Here is a 25901-nt window from a genome sequence, read left to right as displayed (position 1 = left end):
GTCTGAACTAGCTGATTGACACAAAAACAGGTGACTTTCTTCTGCAACTACCCAAAGGTCTGCTGTATTTTCGTGAGGCTGTGTGGTGCAGCGCGAAGCAGGACAGGGGACTCGGGAAAAAACGAGGACGAGTGCTTCTGCCAACTGAAATTTTATTGTCTGCTACAAGGTGTTATATTGACAAAACAGAGGGAAAACAACATAAAATATATATACACATACATACAGTGGAACCCCGGTTATATGTCCCCCGGTTTTGCGACGACCCGGGTTTTACGACGGATTAGCGCAGTCCCAACGAAGTCCCCATAGAAGCAATGCATTAAAAACCCTGGTTATGCGTTGAAATTTTACGCCTGACCTGCGTTATACAATGACCCTCGCGAAGTGCGACACACGACGGCGGGTGAATGAAAAGTCCCGCGGGTCTCTTTCCTCGTTCCGTCTCTCCACATGCGGAGCGCTTGACGCCGCTCGACCGGTTCGCTCCGGCGCAGCTTTCTTCCCTGCCTCGTCTCATTGTTCGTTTCTCTCTTGCCCACCAGCAGCCGCCCGCGAAGCTCGCTGTGCTGAAATAGCGCCTTTTCTTCTCCACAATCACTTTCTCGCTCTCTTCTCGGCAGTGTCGCCTCTCGTCGCGTTGGGGAAGCGTTTCTCTCCTTCCAGTTTCCGAGCAGCAGATCGCCAACAAGGTAGCGCGGAGAGGCCTAGGTTTATTGCATGTGTTCTTCGTCATAATCCTAGCGACCAGCGTTCAGCGGAGGTTTTGAGTGGTGTGGAGCAACGCGACGCATGATGTCCCGAAAGTGGACAGTTCTGTTGCTCGGCGATAAGCTGAATATTATCGAAGAAGCGGAAAAGCGGCATGGAGCCACCAAAGCCAGCGTTGCCTTGGACCTTAAGATACCCGTGTCCCCCCTTAAGATGATACTGGCAAACAAAGCGGTGATATTGCAGAATGCCAACAAGTTCAGGCTCAAGTGAAAAGCGGCAAAAGAAGGACAGCATGAGAAGTTAGAAAAAGATCTCGTCAAGAGACCGCATCAAGCACGGAGCTCTGTGATCAACGTCGACGGCGTCATTCTAAAAGAAAAGGCGGACCTTGTGGCATTGCGTCTGGGCATTATTATATAACATAATAGTCATGGTGCACGAGTATTTGAAACTTCGAATATTCGATTCGAGTTCATACGGATTCTATTCGATTTGAAAGCCACTTTTTCTACTCAAAATACTTGAACCTGTGAAAATTGCTTATCTCTGTTTTTAAGTCGTCTTCGCCTTGCGGAAGCATACAGAATGTATTGCAGGGCACCATATTGGGCGTGCAGTGAAGCATATCAAAAATAAGGAGGAGGCACCCTCGCGAGGCCCCTGCTGGTGTTTATCGCTACTTCACACTATCGGCTAGAGCACCCACACTGTGCTGCCTCTTCATGCCTCTGTGTCTGCTACTTGATCTGGCTAAGTGCCGTGAACGGTTTCTAAACTAGAAATATGACCTAGTAGCAAGCTTGACAACCTTTTCAGACCTTCGTTATATGGTAGTTCAGGTACCACCAGGATTGTTCAATGGCAAACTGCTTTTAAAACCTGCCTTTAGAAGAAGCAAGGAAAAGTTCAGCACCAAAGAAACCAGACTTGTCCTGAAGAACGAGATCTCCTGAAGAGACTCCTTCCAAATCAGTACTGTCAAACGACTTTGATAAGCTTTTCAATAAGCAGCAATTTTCATTTGCCGCAAGCACAGGTAGAAGGTAGGCGCATGATTACATTTTGGGCCAAGAAGAAGTTCTATATATGTGGGGCTATAAGCATGGTGCCAACTGTTGGCATCGGCTAGCGTAGGAATAATTGCCGAAATCAGGTGCTAGTGTGTGTATTATCAGCAGCTCTTTTCAGTGGAATTGTGACATGCGAGAGGATGGCCGCTGCTCTCCAAACATGTCAAGCAGCCATCCTTCCTTCGTGACAGCAGTAAATAACTGTGATTATGATATTGCCGAGCAAAAGTGTTGTAGTAGAAAATTTTGTTGACCTCAAACTATAATTTTTCTGTATGGTATTTGTTTTGCAATAAACTTGCATTTTTTTTTTTGTATCTTTGGATGCTGAATAGAATTGCATTTTTGCAAAACCAGTAGTATTTTTAATTAGAAAAATGTTTGATTGGATTTTGTAGTATCTCAGTTTCAGTTTCTGTTTGCCCTTACACGCCGCCAGTGGCGCCAGTGTTGCCACCTGTATATATACATGCCTCTGAATAAAGAGGGCTAGTTCCGTTGCGGCCGTGACTGTATTCGTGGTTCAACTGCGGCTACCGCCGAAATACAACAATGGCGACGAAGACGGGATCTTTTCGAGGGGCGTAACCGCGCCCGCAACTTTACTACGCCATGAGCTGTATCGGGCTCGCTCCGCCGCCCCCATTCTTGCCTGTACCCGGCCGCCCTCCTGTTCCCTGGCCGCAATGGTACCGGATGTTCGAGAACTTTCTGCTGGCATCAGGAGCATCCGACTTCAAGCCCGAACGTCGCAAGGCCCTGCTGATACACAGCCTCGGCGTTGAGGGTCAACGTATCTTCTCCTGCCTACTGCTTATGTCGGATGCCGCCCAGAGCGGTGAGTCAGCTGCCGGCGGTAAACGTAGTAAGGAGAGCGGGGACGCCACTCAGCCTTCCGTTTATGACGAAGCTATCGAAACCTTAAACCAACATTTCACAAGCACAAGCAATGTCGTCGCGGAAAGGCACCGGTTTCGCCGTCGTATGCAACAACCGGGGGAGTCTGTACAGGAGAACGTAGCTGCACTACGTGCTCTCGTGGTAGCATGTTCTTATGTGTCTCTGGAAGACTCGCTTCGTGACCAGTTCGTGGAAGGGGTCGCGTCCCAGCATCTTCGCGAACGCCTTCTTCTTGAGGGCTCGACCCTCTCGTTCCCCCGAGCAGTGGCATTAGCTTCACAAGTCGAACAGGCCAATGAGGATATTCGAGAATTTGCTTCCGGCAATGTGCAGCGCATATCGGGGCACTCTCGCTTGGCGCTATACGACCATAGAAGCATTGGAACGCGCCACCCTCCGCGTAACAACGCGCGCCTGCGTGAACCTCGTACCGAGGCGAGCCTGCAGCACGACAGCCGCCAACCTGCCTCGTATCTGCGACCATACAACTCGTCCTCTCACTGCTATCGTTGTGGTTCGCGCCAGCACCGTGCCGCATCACCCCGCTGACCAGCCCAAGGTCAACGTTGCTATCATTGTGGTCTCATTGGTCACTTCAGCGCGGTATGCAACAAGAAGCGACGGGCCGTTGCGGTTCGTGAGCTTAGCGAACAGACATTGCCCGACAATGAAACCTTGCCCAACAGTGAAACTGACAATGAAGCTGTGAGCATTCTATGTGTGACCGCGTCCGGCCGCGCCGGAATTCTAGTCGAGGTAGCAGTTCGTCACACGACTTTAACATTCCTTATCGACTCGGGATCTTCAGTCTCCATTCTAGCGGGGGATCTTTTTGATAAACATTTTGCCGAACAGGTGCTGCTGTCCGCGCCCCGTGTGCAGCTGTTAGATTATTCAAAAAAGCCTATTCCAGTGCGAGGATGCTTTCTTTCGAAAGTCGCATGCAAGGAACGCGAGGCGTCCATTCTGTTCTACGTTGTCTCGCAAGGTACATCGCTTCTGGGTATCGACGCCATTATGGCTCTTGACTTCCAGATTGATGGCTCGTCCCTCCGCTGCCTTGAGACTACTACGTCAACTAGCAGTGCTACCAACGTACAAGTTCCAGTTCAGGAACCAGTTTCATCTGCAAGTCTTCCAGCACAGTTGCGCAATGAATTTGCATATCTTTTCGACTCCGCCCTCGGCCTAGCAGATGCGTTTGTACATTGTGTCAAAGTAAGGCTCTCGATTCCGCCCGTTGTAGCAAAACTTCGCCGCCTTCCTCTTTCACTCCGGGCTCGGGTATCTGAGGAACTTCGTCGGCTAGAGCAGTTGGACGTGATAGAGCGCATTAACGCTTCAGAATGGGTGTCTCCGATTGTTGTTGTTCAAAAGAAGGATGGAGGCATTCGTGTTTGTGTGGACCTACGGGAGCCTAATAAAGCTGTCGTGACGGATAGCTTCCCTCTTCCACACACCGAAGAACTCCTCCACAGTCTTTATGGGGCAACACATTTTTCGAAGCTAGATCTCGCGTCGGCCTATTACCAGGTTTTGCTCGATCCTGAAAGCCGTGACTTGACCGCTTTCATAACTCACGATGGCCTCTTCCGCTTCAAGCGCGTTTGCTTCGGGTTGGCATCCGCCCCCGCTGCATTTCAACAAATGATGTCGAAAATCCTTCAAGGATGTTCTGGTGTTTTGTTCTATATCGATGACATCATTGTTTTCGGGAAGAGCAAACAGGAACACTTGGCCAACCTGACCGCTGTACTGCGGGGCATTAAGGAAGCAGGGCTCAAGTTGAATGACAAGTGCGTATTTGGCGTACAGGAACTTTCCTTCTTGGGACACAGGATCACACCGCAAGGCATCTCTCCTTTGCCAGAGAAAATTGTTTCCATTATGAATACTCCGGCGCCCACTGATAGTACTAGTCTGCGCTCTTTCCTCGTACTGATCGAGTATTATGCCAAGTTCGTTCCCAGGCTTGCTGATGTGGTAGAACCAATGCGAGCTCTTCTCCGGAAGAACCAGCCATTCATATGGAATGATGCTGTAGACGCCAGTTTCGCCCAGGTGAAGTTTCTGCTCTCTTCCAGCAAAGTCCTGCACATGTTTGATGCGTCCCTTCCGGTTGTAGTGTCCACTGACGCGTCCGACTGCGGACTGGGTGCTGTTCTCCAGCAGGTTGATGGCCACATGCTGCGAACTGTTGCATTTGCTTCACGCACACTTTCACCTGCAGAGAAGAAATACGGAGTTGGAGAGCGTGAAGCGCTGGCATGTGTTTGGGCCTGTGAGCATTGGCATACGTACTTGTGGGGACGGCATTTCACGTTGCGCACGGACCACCAAGCTTTGGTCTCGCTGCTCTCTTCTCAAGGCACTGGGCGCCGCCTCCTTCGCATTGCACGCTGGTCTGAACGGCTGCTTCGCTACAATTATACAGTAGAGTATCGGAAGGGGTCTCAAAATCAGGTGGCGGATGCCCTTTCCCGCCTTCCAGTTCCGTCTCCGCAGGAAAATGTCTCATTTGATGAGGTTGTGTCCTTTGTTGAGTTACCGTGCCTCACTAAAGAGCAGTTTCAACAGGCCCTTCGTGATGACTGCATGTTAGAACAAGTCAAGATCTATGTCGCCACATCTTGGCCTGCACATAAGACGCTCTCGGGCGAACTTCAGCCTTTCTTCTTGGTACGTGAAGAATTGTCTGTCGTTGACAACCTGCTCCTGCGCGGCGAACGAATCGTCGTTCCCTTGTCTCTCACACCGCAGGTAATCGCTGCTGCCCATGAAGCTCACCCTGGTATAGTTCGAACAAAAGCTCGGCTACGAGAACGGTACTGGTGGCCAGGCATGGACAGGCAAGTGGAGCTTTCCATCCAGAACTGCAGCATATGTCAGATGGCTGACAAAAGTACGAAGACTGCTACCACCCCTTTGCAGCCAGTACCCCTGCCAGAGCGTCCATGGCAGAAACTTGCTGTTGACATTGTCGGCCCTATAGAGGGAGCCCCACATGACTGCAGATACGCCATTACGCTCATCGACTATTTTTCCAAGTGGCCAGATGTTCAATTCTGCAGTAAAGTATCCTCCCGCACAGTCATCAACTTCTTGCTTCCCGTGTTCGCCCGTGAAGGCTATCCGGACGTGGTGGTCTGCGACAACGGGCCCCAGTTCTCATCTAGGGATTTCATTGAGTTCCTCAAAGATTGCGCCATCCGCCTTGTGCACTCTTCCGTTTACTACCCCCAAGCAGACGGACTTGTCGAGCGGTTTAACCGGGTCTTCAGGAATTTTGTGCAGGTCGCTATGCTGGAACAGCGTCCGCTTCGCCAAGCGGTAACAGAGTATTTAGGCATATATCGCTGCACGCCACATGCCACTACGGGAGTTCCACCGTCTGTTCTCCTACACGGACGGCGACCGAGAACACGCCTTGACGTTGTGGGTCACCCGTCACCAGCTTTCTTCAGCGATCCTGTTTCCGAACTTCATCGTCTGCGCCAACGAGTTAAGAGCAAGCAAGACTACAGCAAAGAGTACACCGACCATCGCAGGGCCGCGAAGAAGACAACAGTGTCTGTTGGTGATTACGTTAGAATAAGAAAACCTGGAATATCGGTTAAGGGAGACCTCGCGTTTAGCCACCCGAGAAAGGTAATCAGTCAACAAGGTCCATCAACGTTTCGGCTTGATGATGGACGAACCTGGAACGCGTCGAAGCTATCCAGGGTACCTGCTGCTTCAGCCACATGGAATCAGCAGCATAAGGCTGTTTCCGAACCCGTGACTCCGTCGTCGGCATCTCGGCAATCCAACGATTACGCCTCAACAGCTCGTCCCGAAGCCTCACCAACTACGCCCACGCTACGAGCTCCAGCGTCAGCTGTGCCGGATGACCGTGTGCTTCAACGTCGGGTCCAACCACCGAGGAACAGAAGGCCTCCAGATCGATACCGGGACCACATGTAGCTTGTGTGCTAGGTGCAGACGGGTGCAGTGTCAGAACTTGAGTGCTTGCACGAACTATGTGCACATGCCTGTGTCTCTGCGAGCAATTGGTCGTTTTTGCTTTGTCTTTTTGGCGTTGCTTGTCCTAGGCCATGCTGTATGATTATTCCATACAGTATTATTAATGATGAGCACATGACATGTATTGTGAAGATAATTGTAATTAATTGCAAATACTGTATATATGTATAACACTAATCTATTATCAGTTACCTTGTTCTTGTAAGGAGGGGAATATGTAGTATCTCAGTTTCAGTTTCTGTTTGCCCTTACACGCCGCCAGTGGCGCCAGTGTTGCCACCTGTATATATACATGCCTCTGAATAAAGAGAGCTAGTTCCGTTGCGGCCGTGACTGTATTCGTGGTTCAACTGCGGCTACCGCCGAAATACAACAGATCTGTTCTTGAGCTTGATGATTCGAATTAGATTCAAAATTTAAAATTTGATATTCGCAGAACCCTACAAGTAATCATGGCTTCAGAGAAACCCTTACAAGGTTTCTTTGTAATTTCAAGCTACAGCTAGGTGGATGACAATCTTTCCTTTCATTAACATACCTCCACATTAATGGTTTCTGTAGAACTGATTTTCTGTAGCTTAATAGTGTTTGTTGATGTCGAATTAAAAAGCCTTTGTCTTCATTTGCCTGTATTTAACTCGTGTTGAGCTCCTAACTCCTAAGCAAACAATTCATGCTCTAAAGTGTATGATAGAGTGTGCAAGCGCGACTGAACGAGGACTTAGAAAGACACAGATATACAGAGACAGTGCTACTTTGAACTGTAGATTTTATTTTTCGCATGCATCAATAAATATATTCCATACAAACGGAAGCAAATGTGCCTTGCACACATGTACCATGCACTACTGAATATTTTTTTTTGCTGTCACGTTTGTTTCCGCTTGTGTGGAAATAAAATCTATAGTTTAAAGTAGTGCTGACTCTGTGTATCTGTTTCTTTCTACGTCCTTGTTCAGTCGTACTTACACACTCTATCATGGATTCAAACCAACTAGCCTGCCAACACGTTTTATCCAAAGTGTAAATTTTTTTTGCTCCCAGAGTTCCTCAAAAATTCCCTTGGCTGCTTCCATCCCGGTCTCTGTTATGTGGTGCGCGATTCGAGATGTGCGTTTGCAAGCAATTGCATGTAATTAACCATTTCACGGTCTGTGCCTGCAGTAGTTTTGATTTATTGCCTTGGTATTCTTTCATGGCAATGGTGAAATTTCGTTATATTGAAATCACGTTAAAAACACTTCCTTATATTTAGGGTTCAACATGCGTAGTGTTCTATAGACAAGACATTACAAAGGTGAAATACTTTGTTGTATCGAGAATATTGTTATATTGAATTTCATTATATTAAGGTTTAACTAGATTTTGTTGTCCTTTTTATTTTATTTTTTCAGGATGCCATTCCTATGATCAGCAAACTCAACTTTGACCCAAAGTTTGAGAGTGCTATGAAATACATATATGGTAAGACTCTAATATGCCGCAACCTGGAAGTGGCCACTCAAATTGCACGCACATCAAACCTGGATTGCATCACTTTGGACGGTGAGTCATGCTCAGTTCTCATTGCACAGCTAACCATTTGATTATTCAAGCTTTGGGGCCACATGTGACTAGTGTATAATGTCAACTGGTGATGCACCATTGATGCAAATTGATGCAAATTGATGCACCATTATAGTTTTTTAGGTTAATCCATGCATACCATGTTATGGATAGTGGTTGGTGCTGTAAATGAATGAAATAGCTTCACTTCCTGCAGTTGGGTGACTTGTTGGCTTCCTGAATGCTGTTTGGCTGCTAAATGAGAGGGTTGTGATAAAGTTAGATCATTTACATTTCAATATTTTGACAATTTAAAATAGTGCAGTTGAAACCACCTATAATATTCCCAGATATAACAATACATTGTTATAATGACTACATTTCAGGGCAGCTAACATTTTTCAGTCCTATCTATTTAATCTATTCCAGATATAACAAACATTTTTCAAAATGCCTTTAAAGTTATCACAAACACTATAATCTCAGTCACAATAAAACATTTGGTGAAGACGAAGTGAAATATAATGAAATATATGTGATTGCTATGCCAATCAGGAAACTGCGCCAAGAGGAGGAACCTTCTACAGTAGAACCCATTTATAACAAACTTGATAGTTCTGTGGTCATTGTATAAATAGTGGTCGTTATATCAGTAGTTCATTGTACAAATAAACCTCAACATAACAAAGTCTGTAATACTGGCACTTCGCTATATCGAAATTTTGTTATATTGAAATTTCATGTTTTATGCAAATAAGTAAGTTGCCACCAGATTTTTCTTACTACTGAAGGGGATGTAAAATTTTCCGAATTATCTGGCAATCAGAAATAACAAATTTCAGTGAGAAAAGACTTCAATTTTGTTGACTTTGTGTGGCAGTGACCAGAGATACGGTTTCTTTCCATGTTGGTGATTCTTCACATCCACAGTACGAAGTGAAGCAAGCCATGCTTTGGCGTCCACTTTGCCTCCGTGGCTGATAATGTCACCCGCAGTGGGACAACGCTATCGTGAAAATTGCTTGCAGTAGAGAGTGAATGCTTCGTCTGTCTCCCGCTTCAGTGTATCTCCGAAACTCGACATTACACAATCTACAGCAATAAATGCGCAGGAAGACAGTGCATGATGCCATGCCTCTCAGCTCACCCAGTCTTTGCACATGTGATAGATATTAACTCTAAAACAAGGTGTGCGGACTGTGTATGTGCTCAGTCATGTTGATAGCTGTGTGCAGCCACGCTAAAAACAGATCAATGCCAACCTGCCGCCACCCCCGCCTTCTCCCTTGCTTGAAGTTGGTGCCCGTCTTGGACGTGGCTGTGCGTGGCTGTAAGCACCCTGCTTTAGAGGTAATCTGCCGTGTGTGTAAAGAGTGGGCGTGCCGAGATGGCGTGGCACCATGTAAACTGTCTTCTCGAATGTTAGGTATTGGAGGTTGCGTAATCTCGAGCTTCGGTGAACCGTTGGAGCTAGAGGCACACGAAGCATTCGCTCCCCACTGCCGGCGCTTTTCCCGATAGCGTTTCCCAGTGTGGACGATGCTATCAGCTATGGGGGCAAAGTGCATGCAAAAGTGTGGCTGGCTTCTCCTAATTCGTACAGCCAAGAAAAAAGATATTGTCGACAAACATGGCATGAAACGGTATCATTCGTCGCCGGCTCCCAAATTTATCAAAATTAATTTTTTTTTCATTCAAATTTGCTTTTTTCGATCGCCCAATAATTCAGAAAATTCTGCAGCCCCATTCCATGCAAGAAAAATTGATCGGTGACTGTACTTATTTGCATAAAAGGTCGAATTTCAATAGAGTGAAATTTTGATATAACGAAGCAAATTGGTGATTTTACCAACGTCATTATATCGAGGCTTAACTGTATTTAACGTAAAATATTAAATATTTTGTTACATTAAAGTTTGTTGTATCTAGGTTTAACTGCATAAGAAAATGTTAGCCCGAATCACTAGCCCTACCACAATGCCGAGGTCAACCTCCGGCTGTCTTTTGGCGCAAAAATCAACTTCCTGCATGGCCGCCAGCAAGTGATCTTGACCATACGATGTTAAACACTCTGCAGGTAAGGTCTGCGACATTTCAAACAAGCAGGATATGTTTATATCAACTCACAACAGCGTTGAAATGGTTCGGAGATGAAAGCGAAACTCTGTGTTGAAATCTGACAGACCCAAGTGCTTTTCTGTGTCAGTACTGCTTCGTATGTCCAGAAACTTGTGCACAATGCACCAGAATTGGTAAAAATATGATGTTTCCGTGGATGAGGAGCGCACAATGTAGGCACCATCTTGGGAACTGCGAGCACTCATTGCACCAACCACGGCCTTCTTTGTAGGCACTTTATAAATCCCCGCGCCGTGAAAAAAAAAAATACAGAAAAGTGAAAGTTAATATATTGTTCCTGAATAATAGATGGCACTAGCGGTTAGAGCGCAGTCGGAAAGCAGCAAAATATGAATTTGCAACCATCGATGACGGGTTATCGATGGGAATAGGCATTGGCAGGAAAGTGTTTACCAAGGTGGTGAGTCAGTGTGGGCTGATTAGGTACAGGCTGAGCTGTTTGACAAAATGAAAAGTTTTTGCCCATCTCCATTGTGGCAGGGGACCAAGTGTCGCACAAGGGTGCCCTAACGGGAGGCTACTTTGACACTCGACGGTCACGGCTGGATCTGCACAAGGCACACATGCAGCTCATGAAGGAGATTACTGAAGTGGAGAAGCAGCTTGCGGAGCACAAGCAGAAACTGGCTGATATCCTCTGGAGTGCATTATGATTGGGGGCGTGTGAGCATCACAGATAGTCGTGGATCATATCGGTTACAATGCCACAAAAAGAGATGAAAATTCCAACAAAAAAAAGAATAATCGATCACGATACTACCAATGCGAAATTTGAGTGCAGCTCAATACATGTTTTCATTTCGGGATATATTGGCTGGCGCGAACAATCTGTCTCATGTGACACGTTGCAAACGGAGTGAAGCGTTGCACGACCGCCTCGCTTGTGGAGATTGGAAGAGGCAGCGCATGGGTGACGCGTGGGTGCAATTCGTAGCAGCCGCCGCAGACAGGCCTCACAGATCTCGTAGCCGTTGTCGCCGCACGACGCTTTATTTATCATGCTTTTGTCATACCCTTCTCCACCACTTTCTGCCTCACTGCACTCTCCTCTTCCGCTTTCCCCCTCGTGTCCCCTGCTGCGCTCTGCATCCTTGGCTGTGCTCGTTCGCTCGACGGTTGCAGCAGGAACGGGTGCCTAGGAGCTGCGCCTTAAAGACCCATGCACTCCTTGAAAAAGCCGGCCCCAACATGATGTCATGCATGTGGCATTTGTGCATCAGACGTGTGCAGTGTACAAATAGTAGTGAGAGCAACTTTCTGTGAAGAGCTAACTTGGCAAGGGGCAGGAACAAAAACATTCTGGTGTTGCATAAGGCCCAAGTGTAGACATGGAGTTACGGGGTGAAAGTGTAGACACAGCATGCATGCTTTTAACACAGAAGCCAACAGGGCTAGACTCTGTTGCACTTGCAGCTGAGTGTGGGCCGAGGAAGCACGATGATTGGCACAAGTCGTTGATGTAGCCACACTGGCTCTTGTGGCAGTTGGCATTGCCCGTCAGCTACACATCCCGGATGAGATTGAAGTTACCATGACATTGGTCGTGTAGCCAGGTCAGTGCTTCTTCCTGCAATGGCATTGTATTTTCTTTATTTCTTAAACAGCAGCATTCGTCAGTCATCTGCATGTGTTGAGATGCATATTAGAGAAGAGGAATTTGTGCTTGCCTTCTCCCATCATTGCCATCTCGGCTACTAATAAATCTTAAAAATTCTTTCAGGCTCTTTTGACAACTCCTAGTATATAACCAAAATTTCCACCAAGCCTGGGCGTTTCCCTCTGTGATATTTGTGATATTCAAACTGGTGTGAGGTGAGATGTACTCCTCCATCAAAGCTGAGTAGGAAGACATGAGGAAGAAAATCAAAGGGTCGTGGGTATTTGCAGCGATGAGGAAAGTTGCAGTAAAATAAGGAGGGGGGCTGGACGTAAAACAGTAAATATTGTTGAGAACGTGGCCCTACTTTTTTCTTCTTTCTTGATGCTTTGTTGTGTGCCGTGCATTGCTGCTAGAGCCCTGACATGGTAGGCAAGAGCTGTGATGATGTCTCCCCTTGCGAGAAGACTGCCTCCAAAGACTTTTGATTGAGTTTGTGACTATTTTTGTGGCATTCATGGGTGTAGCATTTTTCAAACATAACCCACTTCACTTGCCTGTTGGCAACACCCCTTTAAAGAGCATCTTTGTTTCCTGCTGTACTTGTGTTATCTCAAGCATTCTTGGGTGGCCAAGTTCAATTGATGGGCCGTTTGATATTTTAGTGCAAAATGAGTTTCACACTGCCACCAGCCATTATGTTTGTTTTTGCCATTTTTTGAGTGTAGCTATGTGGGAAAAGGCCAGCAATGGGTTGCATTTGCTTAATTACGGACAGCATCAAATTTTTCTTCTATGTGGTATGAGATCCTGTTCATCTTGGCTTCAGCATACATTTCTCAACAATGCATGGGTTCATGTGGACATATGGTTTGCACACATTAAATGTAGGAATCTCCTTTGAGGATGTGCTTTTTGCTTATCATTGCCAAAACCATATAAGCCATTTATTGTTAACAGCTAAAACTTCCTCCACTGTATGTAGACACATTGGTTGTCCGACATTCTTTTCAAATACCTGAAATAATTATGGTTGGAACAGGTGTGCACTAAATAAAATGGCTTTATGGTATTCATTTTAAAATTCTTGACTGTGTGAATATGTGCAATGCACCTGCAGTTCAGTTATGATTGTACCAGGCATCTCTACCTAACAGCACCTTTGTTTAGTGCTTTGTAAAATTGTCTTCATTTCCATAATGAAACAAGCACTTTTTCTTTATTGTAGGTATAGTCAGTGACTTGTGAATAAATCTTCTGTCTGCAATAAACGGGTACTGGCATGAAAGCTGTCTACTTTGCAGCTATGTATGAAGCCTCAATTCCTTAGGAATGAAGCAAATAGCCTCTTGTAATGCGACCAGTTTCAAGTGCACCCAAACTCTTGTCAAGTGCGTCCATGTATTGTATCGCACTCCACTAATGTATCCACATCCTGCCGCCAAAAGCCATTGGGCGAAGAACCGACAGCAGAGGCTCAATTCTTGTTGAATTGAGAGAAAGGCTGAATAAAGGAGGAGGGTGGCATGTGTCCTTCAAACACTGGCTGACACGCATGAGCAGTTTGCAATGCATTGTCTCACTTATCCTGCCTTGAAGCTGTAATGAAAAGGGGATGTTTATCTTGCGGTCATAGAATTCAAGCTTGATGCCATAATTGCAAAGTGAGCAGACTAAACAAGATTGTACGAGAGGACTTCGCTTGTTAGACCAGTAAACCACCTCGCTGATTGGGCATTTGATCACTGGGGGTCAGAAGCTGAAATTGGGTCCACGGGCAACTTGCCAAGAACTACCACGAATGCCTGCACGAAGTGTGCTTTTTCGCTTGCTTGACGTAACGGCAAAAGCTTCCATATAGCCAGAAAACTCCAAAGTGAATACACGCATCACTACTTCCACTTACTGCCTTTACATGGCTTGCACACTGTAAAAGATCCATATAATATAGTTCGCAATCATTTTGATAAACCTGCTCCGAAATGGCATGGGCCAGTGACGTCACTTATGGAATTATTAAGTTGAAAGAATATATTTATTGCAGTGAAGGTTAATTATGTACTATTTGTTGTTTCCTTGCTTGAAAACACTGGCACATCTGTGAGAGTAGCACACCTGTCTGTACAGCTTTATGTGGCCACTAAACCCATACATTATCATTACAGTCTACACTCGTTACAATGGACCCGCGTACAACAAGCTTTAGGATATAACGGACCATATTTCAAGCTTAGTTCTACCTATTTTATTAATGTAACGAAGTTTGCTTTTAACGGATCCCACTACAGGAGACTATTGGTTAAAGCGGACGAAATGAGGGGACATTTTTTGTCAGAATTGGGCGTATAAAACGTACTTTTGCCGTGTTGACACAGTCTGACAACTGACTTGCAAGGGTCAGCCGACGATTGCGGCTCAATATCGTGTACGCGAAAGAGGAAGGCGGGGTGAAAACGCACCGTCTTCACTTGCGCGCGACACACCGGGTGAGGCAAGGGAGATGGGGGTTCTACTCCAGTGGCTGCTGCTTACGGCGCGGCTGTGCAGCCGCCATATCTTGAAAGCGATCTGCAATATGGACAAAGTGCTCGCCTGTGCAGGCCTCATCTTCAAAGCGATCTGCGATTTGGACAAAGTGTACCTAGTGCTGGTAGCTTTGTATGTGCTGTGCTTTCCACATTTAGTTCGCGTTATAGTTAGAGACAACACGAAAATGAATGCGCTCGCTGCTCCTGCAGCGATTCCTAACTCCAGCGTTTTGACAGCGACTTTCCGCGGTCATCGAGTGGGATAAAACGACTATCCTTTCTTTGCATAGCTGTCTACTAGTTTTCTCCTGCAATCGATGCTTTGCCTTTCAGGTGACACTGCGTCTTTGTTGTTTGTTTTTTACTTTAAATGTTCGTCGCCCACTCTGCAATAACGTTGTTAGACATGACGACCAAAGTTTAGGATATTACGGACTTCAGATAAAACAGACGTTTTTTTTGTCAGATTATCAGGGTCCATTGTAACGAGAGTCGACTATATGTGCATGGTACCTACCATGCGTTCTTGTGGCAGCACAAAGTGCCGTCCATTAACTGCCTGCTTCAAACAAGTCTGCTTCGAAGAATCAGGCCACATCGGTAACAGCAGTGTTGCTGAAAAAGTCGCTGTGGTCTAAAACCAATGTGTTGCTTGTCAATCTCTGCTGTTACAAGTTTACTGCTACCTCTGTAAGGCATCTAAGAGTAAATCATCCTTAGTAGAGTTTGGCATGTTCACAAGACATCTGTGCTCACGACACACTTTTAAAAAATATTTGTGCTGTTGTTCCCCACCCTGTACATCTTGTCTGGTGGATTCACATGCTGGCAGGTGTGTGACCACTGTATGTCACAGCTTATTGCACAGTGTGTTGGGTGCAAAACATGGTCTGTTTACAGCATTCTAGCATCTTGAAACTCGGTTCTCCTTTCCCCTCAATTATGTCACCACCTTGTTACAAGTCCAAAAGTTACAATCTTAGTATGCTTTTGTGAAGCCCAATTAGGTATTTTATGAAGGTTTAATTCTTCAGGGATGGAATCAGGGTATCTACCAACTGGGAAAACCGGTATTTCTCAGGGATTTTGAATAGTCTGGAAATACTCGGGGAAAACCCGAGGAATTTCTGCTTCTATCAGGGAAAATTTACTGTAACTTTATTGAAAGGGAACGAAAATTGCGCTAATGCTGGCTCAAATGACACAGAGGAATCGTAACAAATTCTCTTTGTCGCCCTGTCAGCTGGAGCAGTTGCCAGTGTACAGTCAACGACCGATTTTCCAGACTTGCCCAATAATTCGGATGGCTTCACAGCACCACTACGTACCCCATAGAGTCAGTGCATAAGGACGTCTGAAATGTCAGACTCAAGAACCCTTCGTCGTCTGATTTTTCGGACTTCTTGCTCTGATTGCAGGTCTGAAACCTCAATCAAAGCCACCACTGCCGTCATTTTGATTATCTTGCCACCTCAAACCGGCGCTGTCGCATGCAAATCCACTGGCAGTGCTAAACCTAGCTGCTTTGACGTTCGGTGCCGTGTTTTTTATTGAAAGAATTCGCCGCTGTCAGCAATGACATCGACTCCGCCTTTGCCAAGCTTCGAAGCCTCGCAATTGGCTTCGAAGCTTGGAATGCATGGCGCGTTGTATAGTACCGGATCCCGAAAGGCAGCTTCGCCACGGCACAGCAATGTTACGTGTTGAAGCGTACATGTAGTGCGGTGAAGCTTAACAAGCGTGGGAAGGGGCAATTGTCACGAGACACAGTATGTATTCCATAATTATACATCCATACACCCGCCATCTCCTTTAACAGTACGAGCACTGTTATGCCTAATAAGTGTACTGGCAGACCCTCAGAGCTTTTTTCCGACGTGCATGTGAGGATTTGAGCCCTTAAGGGCAGTAAAAGACGTGCATTCATATCTTCAGATGGCCTGATTTGATTATTCGGACATTTTTGTGGCCATTAGGGAGTACGAAAAATTGGACGTTGACGGTTCAACTGACTAAGAGGATGCTTCAAATGGTCCGTGGGGCAAACGCGCGGTGGAACAAGGACAAGAACAGAAGGGACCTACGCATTGAGGAATGAACGGGAAAGAAAACATGCCGCTGCTTCTTTGAAGGAGCGTGAGCTCAAAAAACAAAATGTTGGCTGACGCCGAGATGCAGGTGTCCCTCATCATAAGCAAAATTAACTTTAAAGCAGTGCAACCCAACACTGAGGTGTCGTGTATCGGCTGAGAGAATGTCAGGACAGTTGAGGTTGACTTTCCAGCTGCTGAGAGAGAATCTCACTTGTAAAAAAGTTCGGGCCGCATACCAATAAGCTTGCTATCAGTTGATGGAAATAGTTCATGTTTGAAAATATTTGCTTCCGCACGCCATCCGTAATACATCGTCAACATTACCACTTGTCATGGCGCTCTTTGGCCAAACCTGGCCTTTGCGCCATAAAACACCACACATCATCATCATCAAAATATTTGCTTCTATGTGCATCTGCTTTCTATTAGTATTTAGAAATGTTCAACCTAATTTGCAGTGGGTTTCACTATTTTTTCAAAGATATTTTATTCGCTGTGCATCTTGCTAACTCCTCTATTCTGTTTTCTCTTTCAATAAAATAGACACTACTCTTTACTATTCAAACTGGATTAAGTAGTTTTTTTAATTTTTAAGGCGAGAGCCATCTAGGCTCATGTTGAAGTTTGTGTCAGCAGACCTGACCGCCGGGCTGTCCACCGAAGCGTCATCACTCTATATGAAGACAAATTAAGGACACATTAAAGAAGGAGAAATGATTGATAGTGACAGTTAGTGAATGATAATGTTATAATAGAGATTGGTAGAGGTTAGTAATGACTAGTAATGACTTGTAAAGACTACTAATGAATCCGAAATGACCAGTATGTCTTAAGACAGCTTGTAATGACCACGATTTAGTAGAAATTACTAGAAATGTCTAGTAATGAGTAGTAATGACTAAAAGGACTGCTCATGACTTGTAATGACTACGAAATGACCAATATGTCTAACGGTGGCTTGTAATGACCACAATTGATTAAAAATGACTAAAAATGCTTACTAGTGAGCAGTAATTATTAATAATGACTGAAATGACTTGTAATGACCAATATGTCTAATGATAACTTGTAACGACTACAATTGATTAGAAATGACTAAAATGGTTAGTAATGACTAATTATGACTGAAATGACTTGTAATGACTACGAAATTATCTATATGTCTAACGATGAATTGTAACGACTACATTTGATTACAAATGACTAAAGATGCTTAGTAATGACTGAAATGACTTGTAATGATTACTGATGACTATGAAATGACCAGTTTGTCTAACGATGGCTTGTAATGACCACAATTGATTACAGATGACTAAAAATGCTTAGTAGTGAGCAGTAATGACTAATATTCACTGAAATGACTTGCAATGACTTGTAATGACTATGAAATGGCCAATATGTCTAACGATGGCTTGTAATGACCACAATTGATTACAAATGACTAAAAATGTTTAGTAGTGAGCGGTAATGAGTAAAAGAAGGAAGAGAAAGAGAAGAGGCAAAGAGAAAGAGGGGAGTGATAAGAGGAGGAAGAGTAGGCTTTCGCCGTACACCTTGCAATGTTTTATTGCGAAAGCAATACTGCTCGCACTTTCGGCCCATCCTTACACAGCTGCACGTCACGTGACCGTGTGACGTCATGCCAGACCGAGAGACGAGGCCCCAGCTCGTGGCATCGATGGTGGAGGCGAAGCCTTGCGCGCCGCTGCTGCGGCGCTACCGAGAGAGGGCGCTCGCTGGTGTGACGTCACGCTAGGAGGATAAATGGGGCTGCAGCTCGGCTCCTCGCAGTGGTCGGCGCGCTGCCTTGCGCTATATCGGATGATGTATAGCCATAAGTTTAACAAAGGGCAACCACGTCCATACCATCAGCCGAACCAAGGCGCAGCCAAGGGTATTGCTTTCGCAATCTTCCAGGCTTAACCAAGCTAAGCCTTCAGCCAATTTTTTTTAACATGCTTACCAGAGAGTGACAGCATCGGGAGACATGGTTTCAGCCCATCTTGAAATTAAACAGATTTCTGTCACTCAGGGAATTTCGCAAAGGCACTCAGGGAAAATGTGGAAAACTCTGGGAATTTAGAAATGTCAACTTGGTCGACGCCCTGGAAGTACTGCGCCAATTGCACCATATTGTGCTAAACCATCGAGCTGTGCCAACCTGCACCAAAACGCCAATTTCAAATGAAGTCGCCAAATTTAGCAAGATGTGCATGTTCAGTGGCAACCACACAGTCATAGACATGCGTTGGCTAGCACCCAGCCCTACAAGCCAAGCAAGCCTAAACAATCTGTTTCAGCGTTGATCTCTTTGGAGTGTGGGTGTGTTCGGTGGCGTAATTGTAACTGGGCTGCAAGAAAATGAAAACAGTTTTGTGCTGTACTATGTATTGCGAATGTTTTATATAAGTGTTATGCATTCCTGTATATGCGGACCAGCTCATGTCGTAGGGTAGTCGGGAAGGAAAACCATGCTCAATTAATAAGGTAGTACAGCTTTCTCAGTGCATAACTCATCAGTCTTGTTACACATTTTAGCACTCGCTTTCGCGCTCTATTGGTATAAATTTGCATCGATTAACGGGCGAACTCCATGTGTGGGACATTCTAAATCTGTTTCGCACTTGCACCACATCAGGCTACAGGGATGATAGGGCAGTATGCCGACAAACAACCTGCCTGCTTTCATGACACTTCTTGGTCACAAATATCCAATGGCAACCGCAATCGTTGAAATTTCCACTCAGGCTGCACTATTTGCTGCAGGGCCACACCACACAAAATCAGACTTTTGCTACCGCAGAAAGCAAACCAGGGATGTTAAGATTGGTATTTAGTCAACCTTAGCCACCAAATGGTGATCTTAATTAAAAGGTCGTCGAAAATGCAAACCTCCGAAATTGCGTTGCTGGCAACGATGTTCACGACGCGACTTGTACAGGTCGAGTAAAAAAATGTGGCTCAGTGCACAGAATATTGGTCGCAGTTTTACATTGGCTTTATGATGCCAGTGGCAGAACTGTATATAAGCCCAAATAATCGAGCTTATTCAAAATATTAGTCGATGAAGCAGATCGGAAACCCAGTGAACATGTTTATCCCTTTATAGTTGTAAAAAATATTGTAAGTGTTCTTTGCAAGCAGTGTGAATACTGGCCAGCGTGCTATCACGAGTATGTCACTTTATATTTATTCTGCGGTATTTTGTTATCTTAAATTAAGGTTGGCAGGAATTTGAAATTACCAGTACTAGGCGAACGGTGTTGAATGTACCTTGATGGGTGCTGTTCATGGTGGCCACTGTGAATATTTCTTGTCGATTGTGCATGAATAGGTTTAATTAGCTAACTTTATAAATTTACATAATCAATGAGATGTCAATGTAAACCTGGATGAGGTTGATAAATGACCTATAACAACATCTAAAGCAACCTAGGATTCGTGAAGACCTCTTCTTTAACATTAAAGAAAGCTCATGTAATAAATAAGATGGCATCAATCTTAATTTACTAAATCACAACGTTTCCATCTGAGACCGCTTTTATCACTGGTGCGGGACGCATTGTCACATCGATTTTTTTTTTTAATTTTGCAAACATTTTCTTTTTTTGTTTTGTTTTTTGCTTTTCGTTTTTGTCAGAAAAAAGGACAGCACAAGACCAAGGTTGCTATATGTGCTGTTATTGGTCCTTTCTCGATGTATTCAACAAACTTTCCATTGGTGCCTTATTGAATAGGTAAGGTAATAAATGTTAGATCAGTAAATATTATTTCTTTGTTCACAATGAGAGAAAAAAGAAAGTTCAACTAGTATTAAGTAAGGCCCATCAACATAGAGCGGATGCTGTTCATGGAAAGCACTTGGCCATATTTTTCTTGGCCACATTCAGTTGGCACATCCGATATGCAACTTAGTAGTCATTTCTGAGAAACCCGTATGGGTTTCCATTGCTGCAAGTTGGGTTTCCATTCCAATGCTAGAATTAGGTGGATGACAATTTTTTCCTGTCATGAATTTTGCTAGCCTTGTGGGGCTTCTGAAGAACTGATTTGCCACGACCTAATAGTGTTCTGCAAAGCCAAATAAAGAACACCATTTCTTCATCTGCCTGTATTTCACTCATATTAACCTTTGCCAAACTGCTCCAAGACTCGTATTTACTGCTTCGAAATGGACAATTATCTTGTTGGGTATCTCATGGAACTGAGTGCTGTCTGTGTATCTGTTTCTTTCTACATCCTCGTTCAGTAGCACTTACACTCTCTATCATGGATTCAAACCAACTAGCCTGCCAACATGTTTTAACCAAGGACAATTCATGCTTTAAACTTGCTCCAAAGTGACAAATTTGTTGCTCCCAGAGGAGCTCCAAAACTTCTTTGGCCGTTTTCATACCTGACTGTTAAAAAAAAAAAAATAACACATATTTTTAATGAATAAAAACAAACGAAAGAATTGGTGCCACACCAGCAGTGATAGGCGCAAAACAAAAACAGTTTGTTGGGTATATAGTGATGTCATTGAGCTGTGCAATGAACCACCAGGATTGCCATATGTCCAGGCCAAGGTGTCTTTCATTGAATGAAAGAAAGTCTGAAAAGGTGTTAAAATGTTCGTTTATTGCAAACTTTTTTTAACTATTACCAGATCATCAAGCCTAAGTGTGTGTTTCAAACTTTTCTGGTATTTTGCACAGGTTTGTGTATAAAGAAACAGTACACAAGATTTTTTACAGAAATGTGTATAAGAAATGTTATAAGTGTTTGTGTAACAAAAAACTGTGGGAAATCAAGTTTTAAGAAAGACAAGCCTGAAATTTTGAAATTAATGTCCAAGTATGAAACCAAGTTTTGATATGGCTAAAACCCAGCAAGCTCGTTGATTGATTGGTCTATCCTGGGAAATGTGTTATTTTGCTCCTTTATTTTTCACCAGTGTTGTGTTTCCCTTGTAGACTTGTAAGCCATGCTCCTTAGATGGTGTTGGTTCCCAGAGAACTTTTGTGCAAACCTTGCATTTGTCTAATACTTTTCCTTGAGTGAAGAAATACTGTTCTCACGATGAAGATGAAAAATGCTTACCTGCTGCCCTGTGCTTGTGTGAGGACCTTAGGTGTAGCTGCAGTTTTCCGTTTTTAGGTCTGTCATGGTTTGAGGCCATTCTTTCTTGCCTCTCTGCGGCGAGAGATAGAGAACAGCGACTGCTATGTTGTCTTGTTCGACGAGTCTTTGAATAACAATTGCCAGCAAAAGCAAATGGATCTTCATCTAAGGTACTGGGATGCATCACAGTCGGTCACCGTACGCTACTTCACATCTGTTTATGGGCCATGCCAGGGCTGAAGACCTGCAAGAAAAACTGCTTGGTGCCTTAGAACCACTTCCGTTACATAAAATAGTGCAACTATCAGTGGATGGACCCAATGTGAATCTCAAGGCATTCAGAGGCCTGCAGGAGCACCTACAGAAGAACTATCAGGTGAGGTGCTTAGACTTGGGCAGCTGTAGCTTGCACACTGTGCATAATGCCTACAAGGCATGTCTTACAGCAAGCAAATGGAGCTTGGAAATTTTGCTCTCAAGTGTGAGTAGGCTGTTTCTTGATGCACCTGCCCGGAGAGAAGACTTTGTAGCTATCACCGGACAAACTCTGTTTCCTCTCAAGTTCTGTGCACATCGGTGGATTGAGAACGTCCCAGTGATAGAGCGGGTTGTGCTTCTCTGGCCTGACGTCAGAGTATGTGGAAGTGGCAAGAAACAAGAAAGTGAACCTTCCCAAGCATGTTTCTTTTCAGAATGTTTGTGACTTTCACTGTGACCCACTAGTGGTAGCAAACCTCAAGGTTGCACTTCCTATTGCAATGACCCTCCAGCCATTTCTGACACACTTTCAGACAGCTAAGCTAGTTAAGTTCTTTTTGGAAAAGGACCTTAAGAATATTGTCAGAAAACTGCTAACAAACTTTCTCAAGTCTTCTGTTCTCTGTTCATCAGTGGGAATCACTGGCCTCCTGAAGATTGACTTTGTAGATTTAAACAACCATGTGCCACTCGAGAAGATAGATGTTGGTCATACAGCCAAGCAACTTCTTAAAAGCATCAAAGTAAGTGTGAAAGCCACATTTGCATTTCGCATGCAGTGCAAGGAGTTTCTTCTAAGTGTCACAAAAAAGATCCTGGAGAAGAGCCCCCTGCGATATCCTACTGTGAAAGGCCTCTCTTCACTAGACCCCAGGCAGATGTCACTGAAGCCGGATGAGTGTCTGGAAGCCTGTCTGAATGATGTACTCATTTCATCAGAGAGAATCCATGAGCATTCAAGGGATACTGTGCTTGCACAGTTAATTCAGCTGCTACAGGAGCGGAAACATGAGTTGCATCTATTTGAAAGGAGCTTACATGCACTTGACAAATTTTTCTGTAAACTTTTTAAAGGTTGGCTCAGCATATGCCGAGCTTTGGAGGGTCGGAAAACTGCTGCTTACACTTAGTCATGCCCAGGCAAGTGTAGAGAGAGGATTCAGTGTGAATTGCCAGGTTTCAGTAGAGAACATGAAAGAAATGTCTCACATTTCACAGCTCATTATCTGTGATGCTGTACGCGTAGCAGGTGGCATTTTCAATGTGCCCGTCACAAAGGAATTGAGAGCATCTGTTGCTTCTGTGAGGAATCAATACCGTGCCTTTTGGGAAACTCAGAAAAAGCAGGAGCGTGAAGGTGTGAAACAGAGGAAGAAACGCTGCATTGATAAAGAGATTGAAACTCTCAGAAGGAAGAAAAAGAAACTAGAAGCCGTTGTTGCAGAATTGACAGCTTCAGCAGACTCATATGCAGAAAAAGCGGAGGCGACCAGTGACCCGACTTGCATAATGAAGTCAAACAGCTTAAGGAAGACTGCCAAGAGCAAGCAGCAGGAGATCTTGGACATTGACGTGAGAATCAGGAGAAGCAAAATGAGGCCACCTAAGGACTGAGGGAGTGTTGATTGCTTGGTCGATCTGCTTTAGCAAATTAATGTTTGCATATTCTAGCATTGCCATTTGTTGGGCGTGTTGGTAAACTGAAAGCATATTTAGCGCCAGCAAACAAGGACGGAAGGGAGACGACACCACAATGCGCTAACTTCAACAACTTGATTTTCAGGAAATAAACCTATATAACCCATTCACAGTGGCGCCACCTCATCCAAATCTTACCCATCCAAATCACTTTTGTGTCCACCCGGCTAGCCATTTTCTTAATTTTCTTAAGGTCTCCGGAATCAGTGCAAGTTTCGGTCGTAGAGGGGCTGCTAAAGAGGTGCAGGTCAGATAGCACGATTCGGGACGTGGCAAATCAAGGGACGGAACGCAGAAGGAAGGTAGCTTGATTTTCTTTAATATCTTTTCTGCGATTGAAACTAACAACAGCTTGGTGTACCCAGCATATGTTCGGCGGGAGGCCTGCGCTTGGAGACTGTGCATTAAAGAGTGGAAGCAAGACTTGTTTAGGGCATTCGTGAAGCAAAGATTTACAATGCTGCATTTAACCAGCTTAGAATGGGCCGACAGGTAAGACAAAAGTGGCTTGTTCCCTCTGGGTTCGTAAGGCTTTTAGATTTGCGACTTAGTATCTCTAAAGATCACTTGTGCAGGATATATGAGCCCGTCAAACTCTAGCCTTTGCTTCGTGTTGTCGACAAATTCGACTTCGCCCTGCCATCTGCTAGCCTCCTGGTTAGCTCAGATGGTAGAGCGGCTGCCCCGGAAAGGCGGTGGTCCCGGGTTCGAGTCCCGGGACCACCTTTCTTCAACTATGAGGCTTTTCTTTTGAGGAACCCGTATGGGTTTCCTTTGTAGCAATTGCTACGAACGGGTGGATGTCTGATTTTCCCTTTATTCATTACTCCTCTCCACCTTGCGGGTTTCCGCAGAACTACTACGTCATACTTTTGCTCATGTATATAGTTCTGGCGATTTCGCAAATAAAGATCAGTTGAAGTCAGCGCCTGTGTTGTGTTCTTCCTTGAGTCCTCGTCTTTTGCGCTGTACAAACATGTCGATATTAAATCACCGACTCGCCCAAGCTTCCACCTTATCAGTTAGCAACGTTTTCAAGTAAATGTACAATAACCTGGTCATAAGAGTGTACTATGTAAAAAACAGAATTTGCTCTCGAGTGTCACCTTGTGAGGTTGTACTCATGTGCTGCTTTCATAATGCAAGGAATTTGCGCTTATTTTGGTGAGCTGCTGGTCTAGGTATATTGAGTAGCAGTTGAAGGGAATGTAGATAAGGAAATACAGGGCATGACTGTGTTTGCATGTTTATGCAAGGATCCATGCATATCCATATGATCCCTTAATACAATCTCACATACTGAAAGCCAGATCAACCAAGTGGTCAGTGACATGCAGAAAGCTGAGACAAAGAACAGCAAAAACAAGTAAGCCAGTCTGTTTATCTTGGTGTTGTAGTGATTTGACTGTGGCACTCTCTTGTCTCTTGACAGGGATGTGTTTGACAAACTGAAGGCAGACATTCGTCTCATGAAAGAAGAACTCACAGCTCTGGAACGCTCTAAACAGCCAAAGGTGAGCAGCACTTATTTTTATGTCTTCACTGGTTGGTGATATCAGCAATGAAATCCTTATGGAATGCTGCACACAAATGTCGGAATGTGGTGCATTGTGTGTGCATATCCTTAAAGTTCAGTTTATGTATAAGGCAGCTAATGGGGTGGCCACAAGGTGGTTTCGTGCCGACTGATGTGCCATCCGAGAAATTTGCCATCATCATCATCAGCCTGGTTACGCCCACTACAGGGCAAAGGCCTCTCCCATACTTCTCCCACTACCCCGGTCATGTACTACTTTATTTACTCGCATAATGATCACACTCGCGTAATGATCACACACCTGAATTTTGTCGTCAAAATTCGATTATTTTTATTTCCCGTGTAATGATCGCACCCCGAACTTGCTGCAGCGATATGTCGTGTGCCAAGTATAGCTAATAATGATCGTACTTACCATCTGTCCACGTCTACGCGAACGACTCTTGAAGACATACCAAGCGGTCTGCACGCACCAAACATGCTTAAGCAGATGCCCCATTTCATTACTTTCATCACTTTCCGCACTTCTATGGAAAAAAAAAAATCTACAACCAAACTTGCCTTGGCTTTATTTCTTCTAGGCTTCGTAATGGTTTTGGCCAACAACTACAAGAAAGGTGCCTTTCGATTCTTGTCATTTGCACTTGTGAGCACGCAACAAATCGCGAGCGGCAACGATAGTGGCCACGTTTACAC

At 44.7% G+C, this 25901-nt stretch overlaps 1 protein-coding gene across 4 annotated transcripts in view; it reads left to right on the top strand.

Annotated features, from left to right (window-relative positions):
- SMC3 (structural maintenance of chromosomes 3) overlaps positions 1-25901 on the top strand; it is a 463962-nt gene that overhangs the window by 223858 nt on the left and 214203 nt on the right. For all 4 annotated transcript variants that reach the window (XM_075676310.1, XM_075676309.1, XM_075676311.1 and 1 more), the window contains exons 17-20: positions 8102-8252; positions 10872-11024; positions 24968-25034; positions 25101-25182. In XM_075676310.1, the coding sequence (XP_075532425.1) occupies positions 8102-8252; positions 10872-11024; positions 24968-25034; positions 25101-25182 (453 nt within the window). The remainder of the gene's footprint in view (positions 1-8101; positions 8253-10871; positions 11025-24967; positions 25035-25100; positions 25183-25901) is intronic.

The sequence above is a fragment of the Dermacentor variabilis genome, unplaced genomic scaffold (assembly GCF_050947875.1).
Source record: "Dermacentor variabilis isolate Ectoservices unplaced genomic scaffold, ASM5094787v1 scaffold_12, whole genome shotgun sequence".
In the NCBI taxonomy this organism is placed as follows: Eukaryota; Metazoa; Arthropoda; class Arachnida; order Ixodida; family Ixodidae; genus Dermacentor; species Dermacentor variabilis.
Note: the sequence above shows the minus strand (reverse complement) of the source record. Positions and strands in the feature narration are given on the sequence as shown.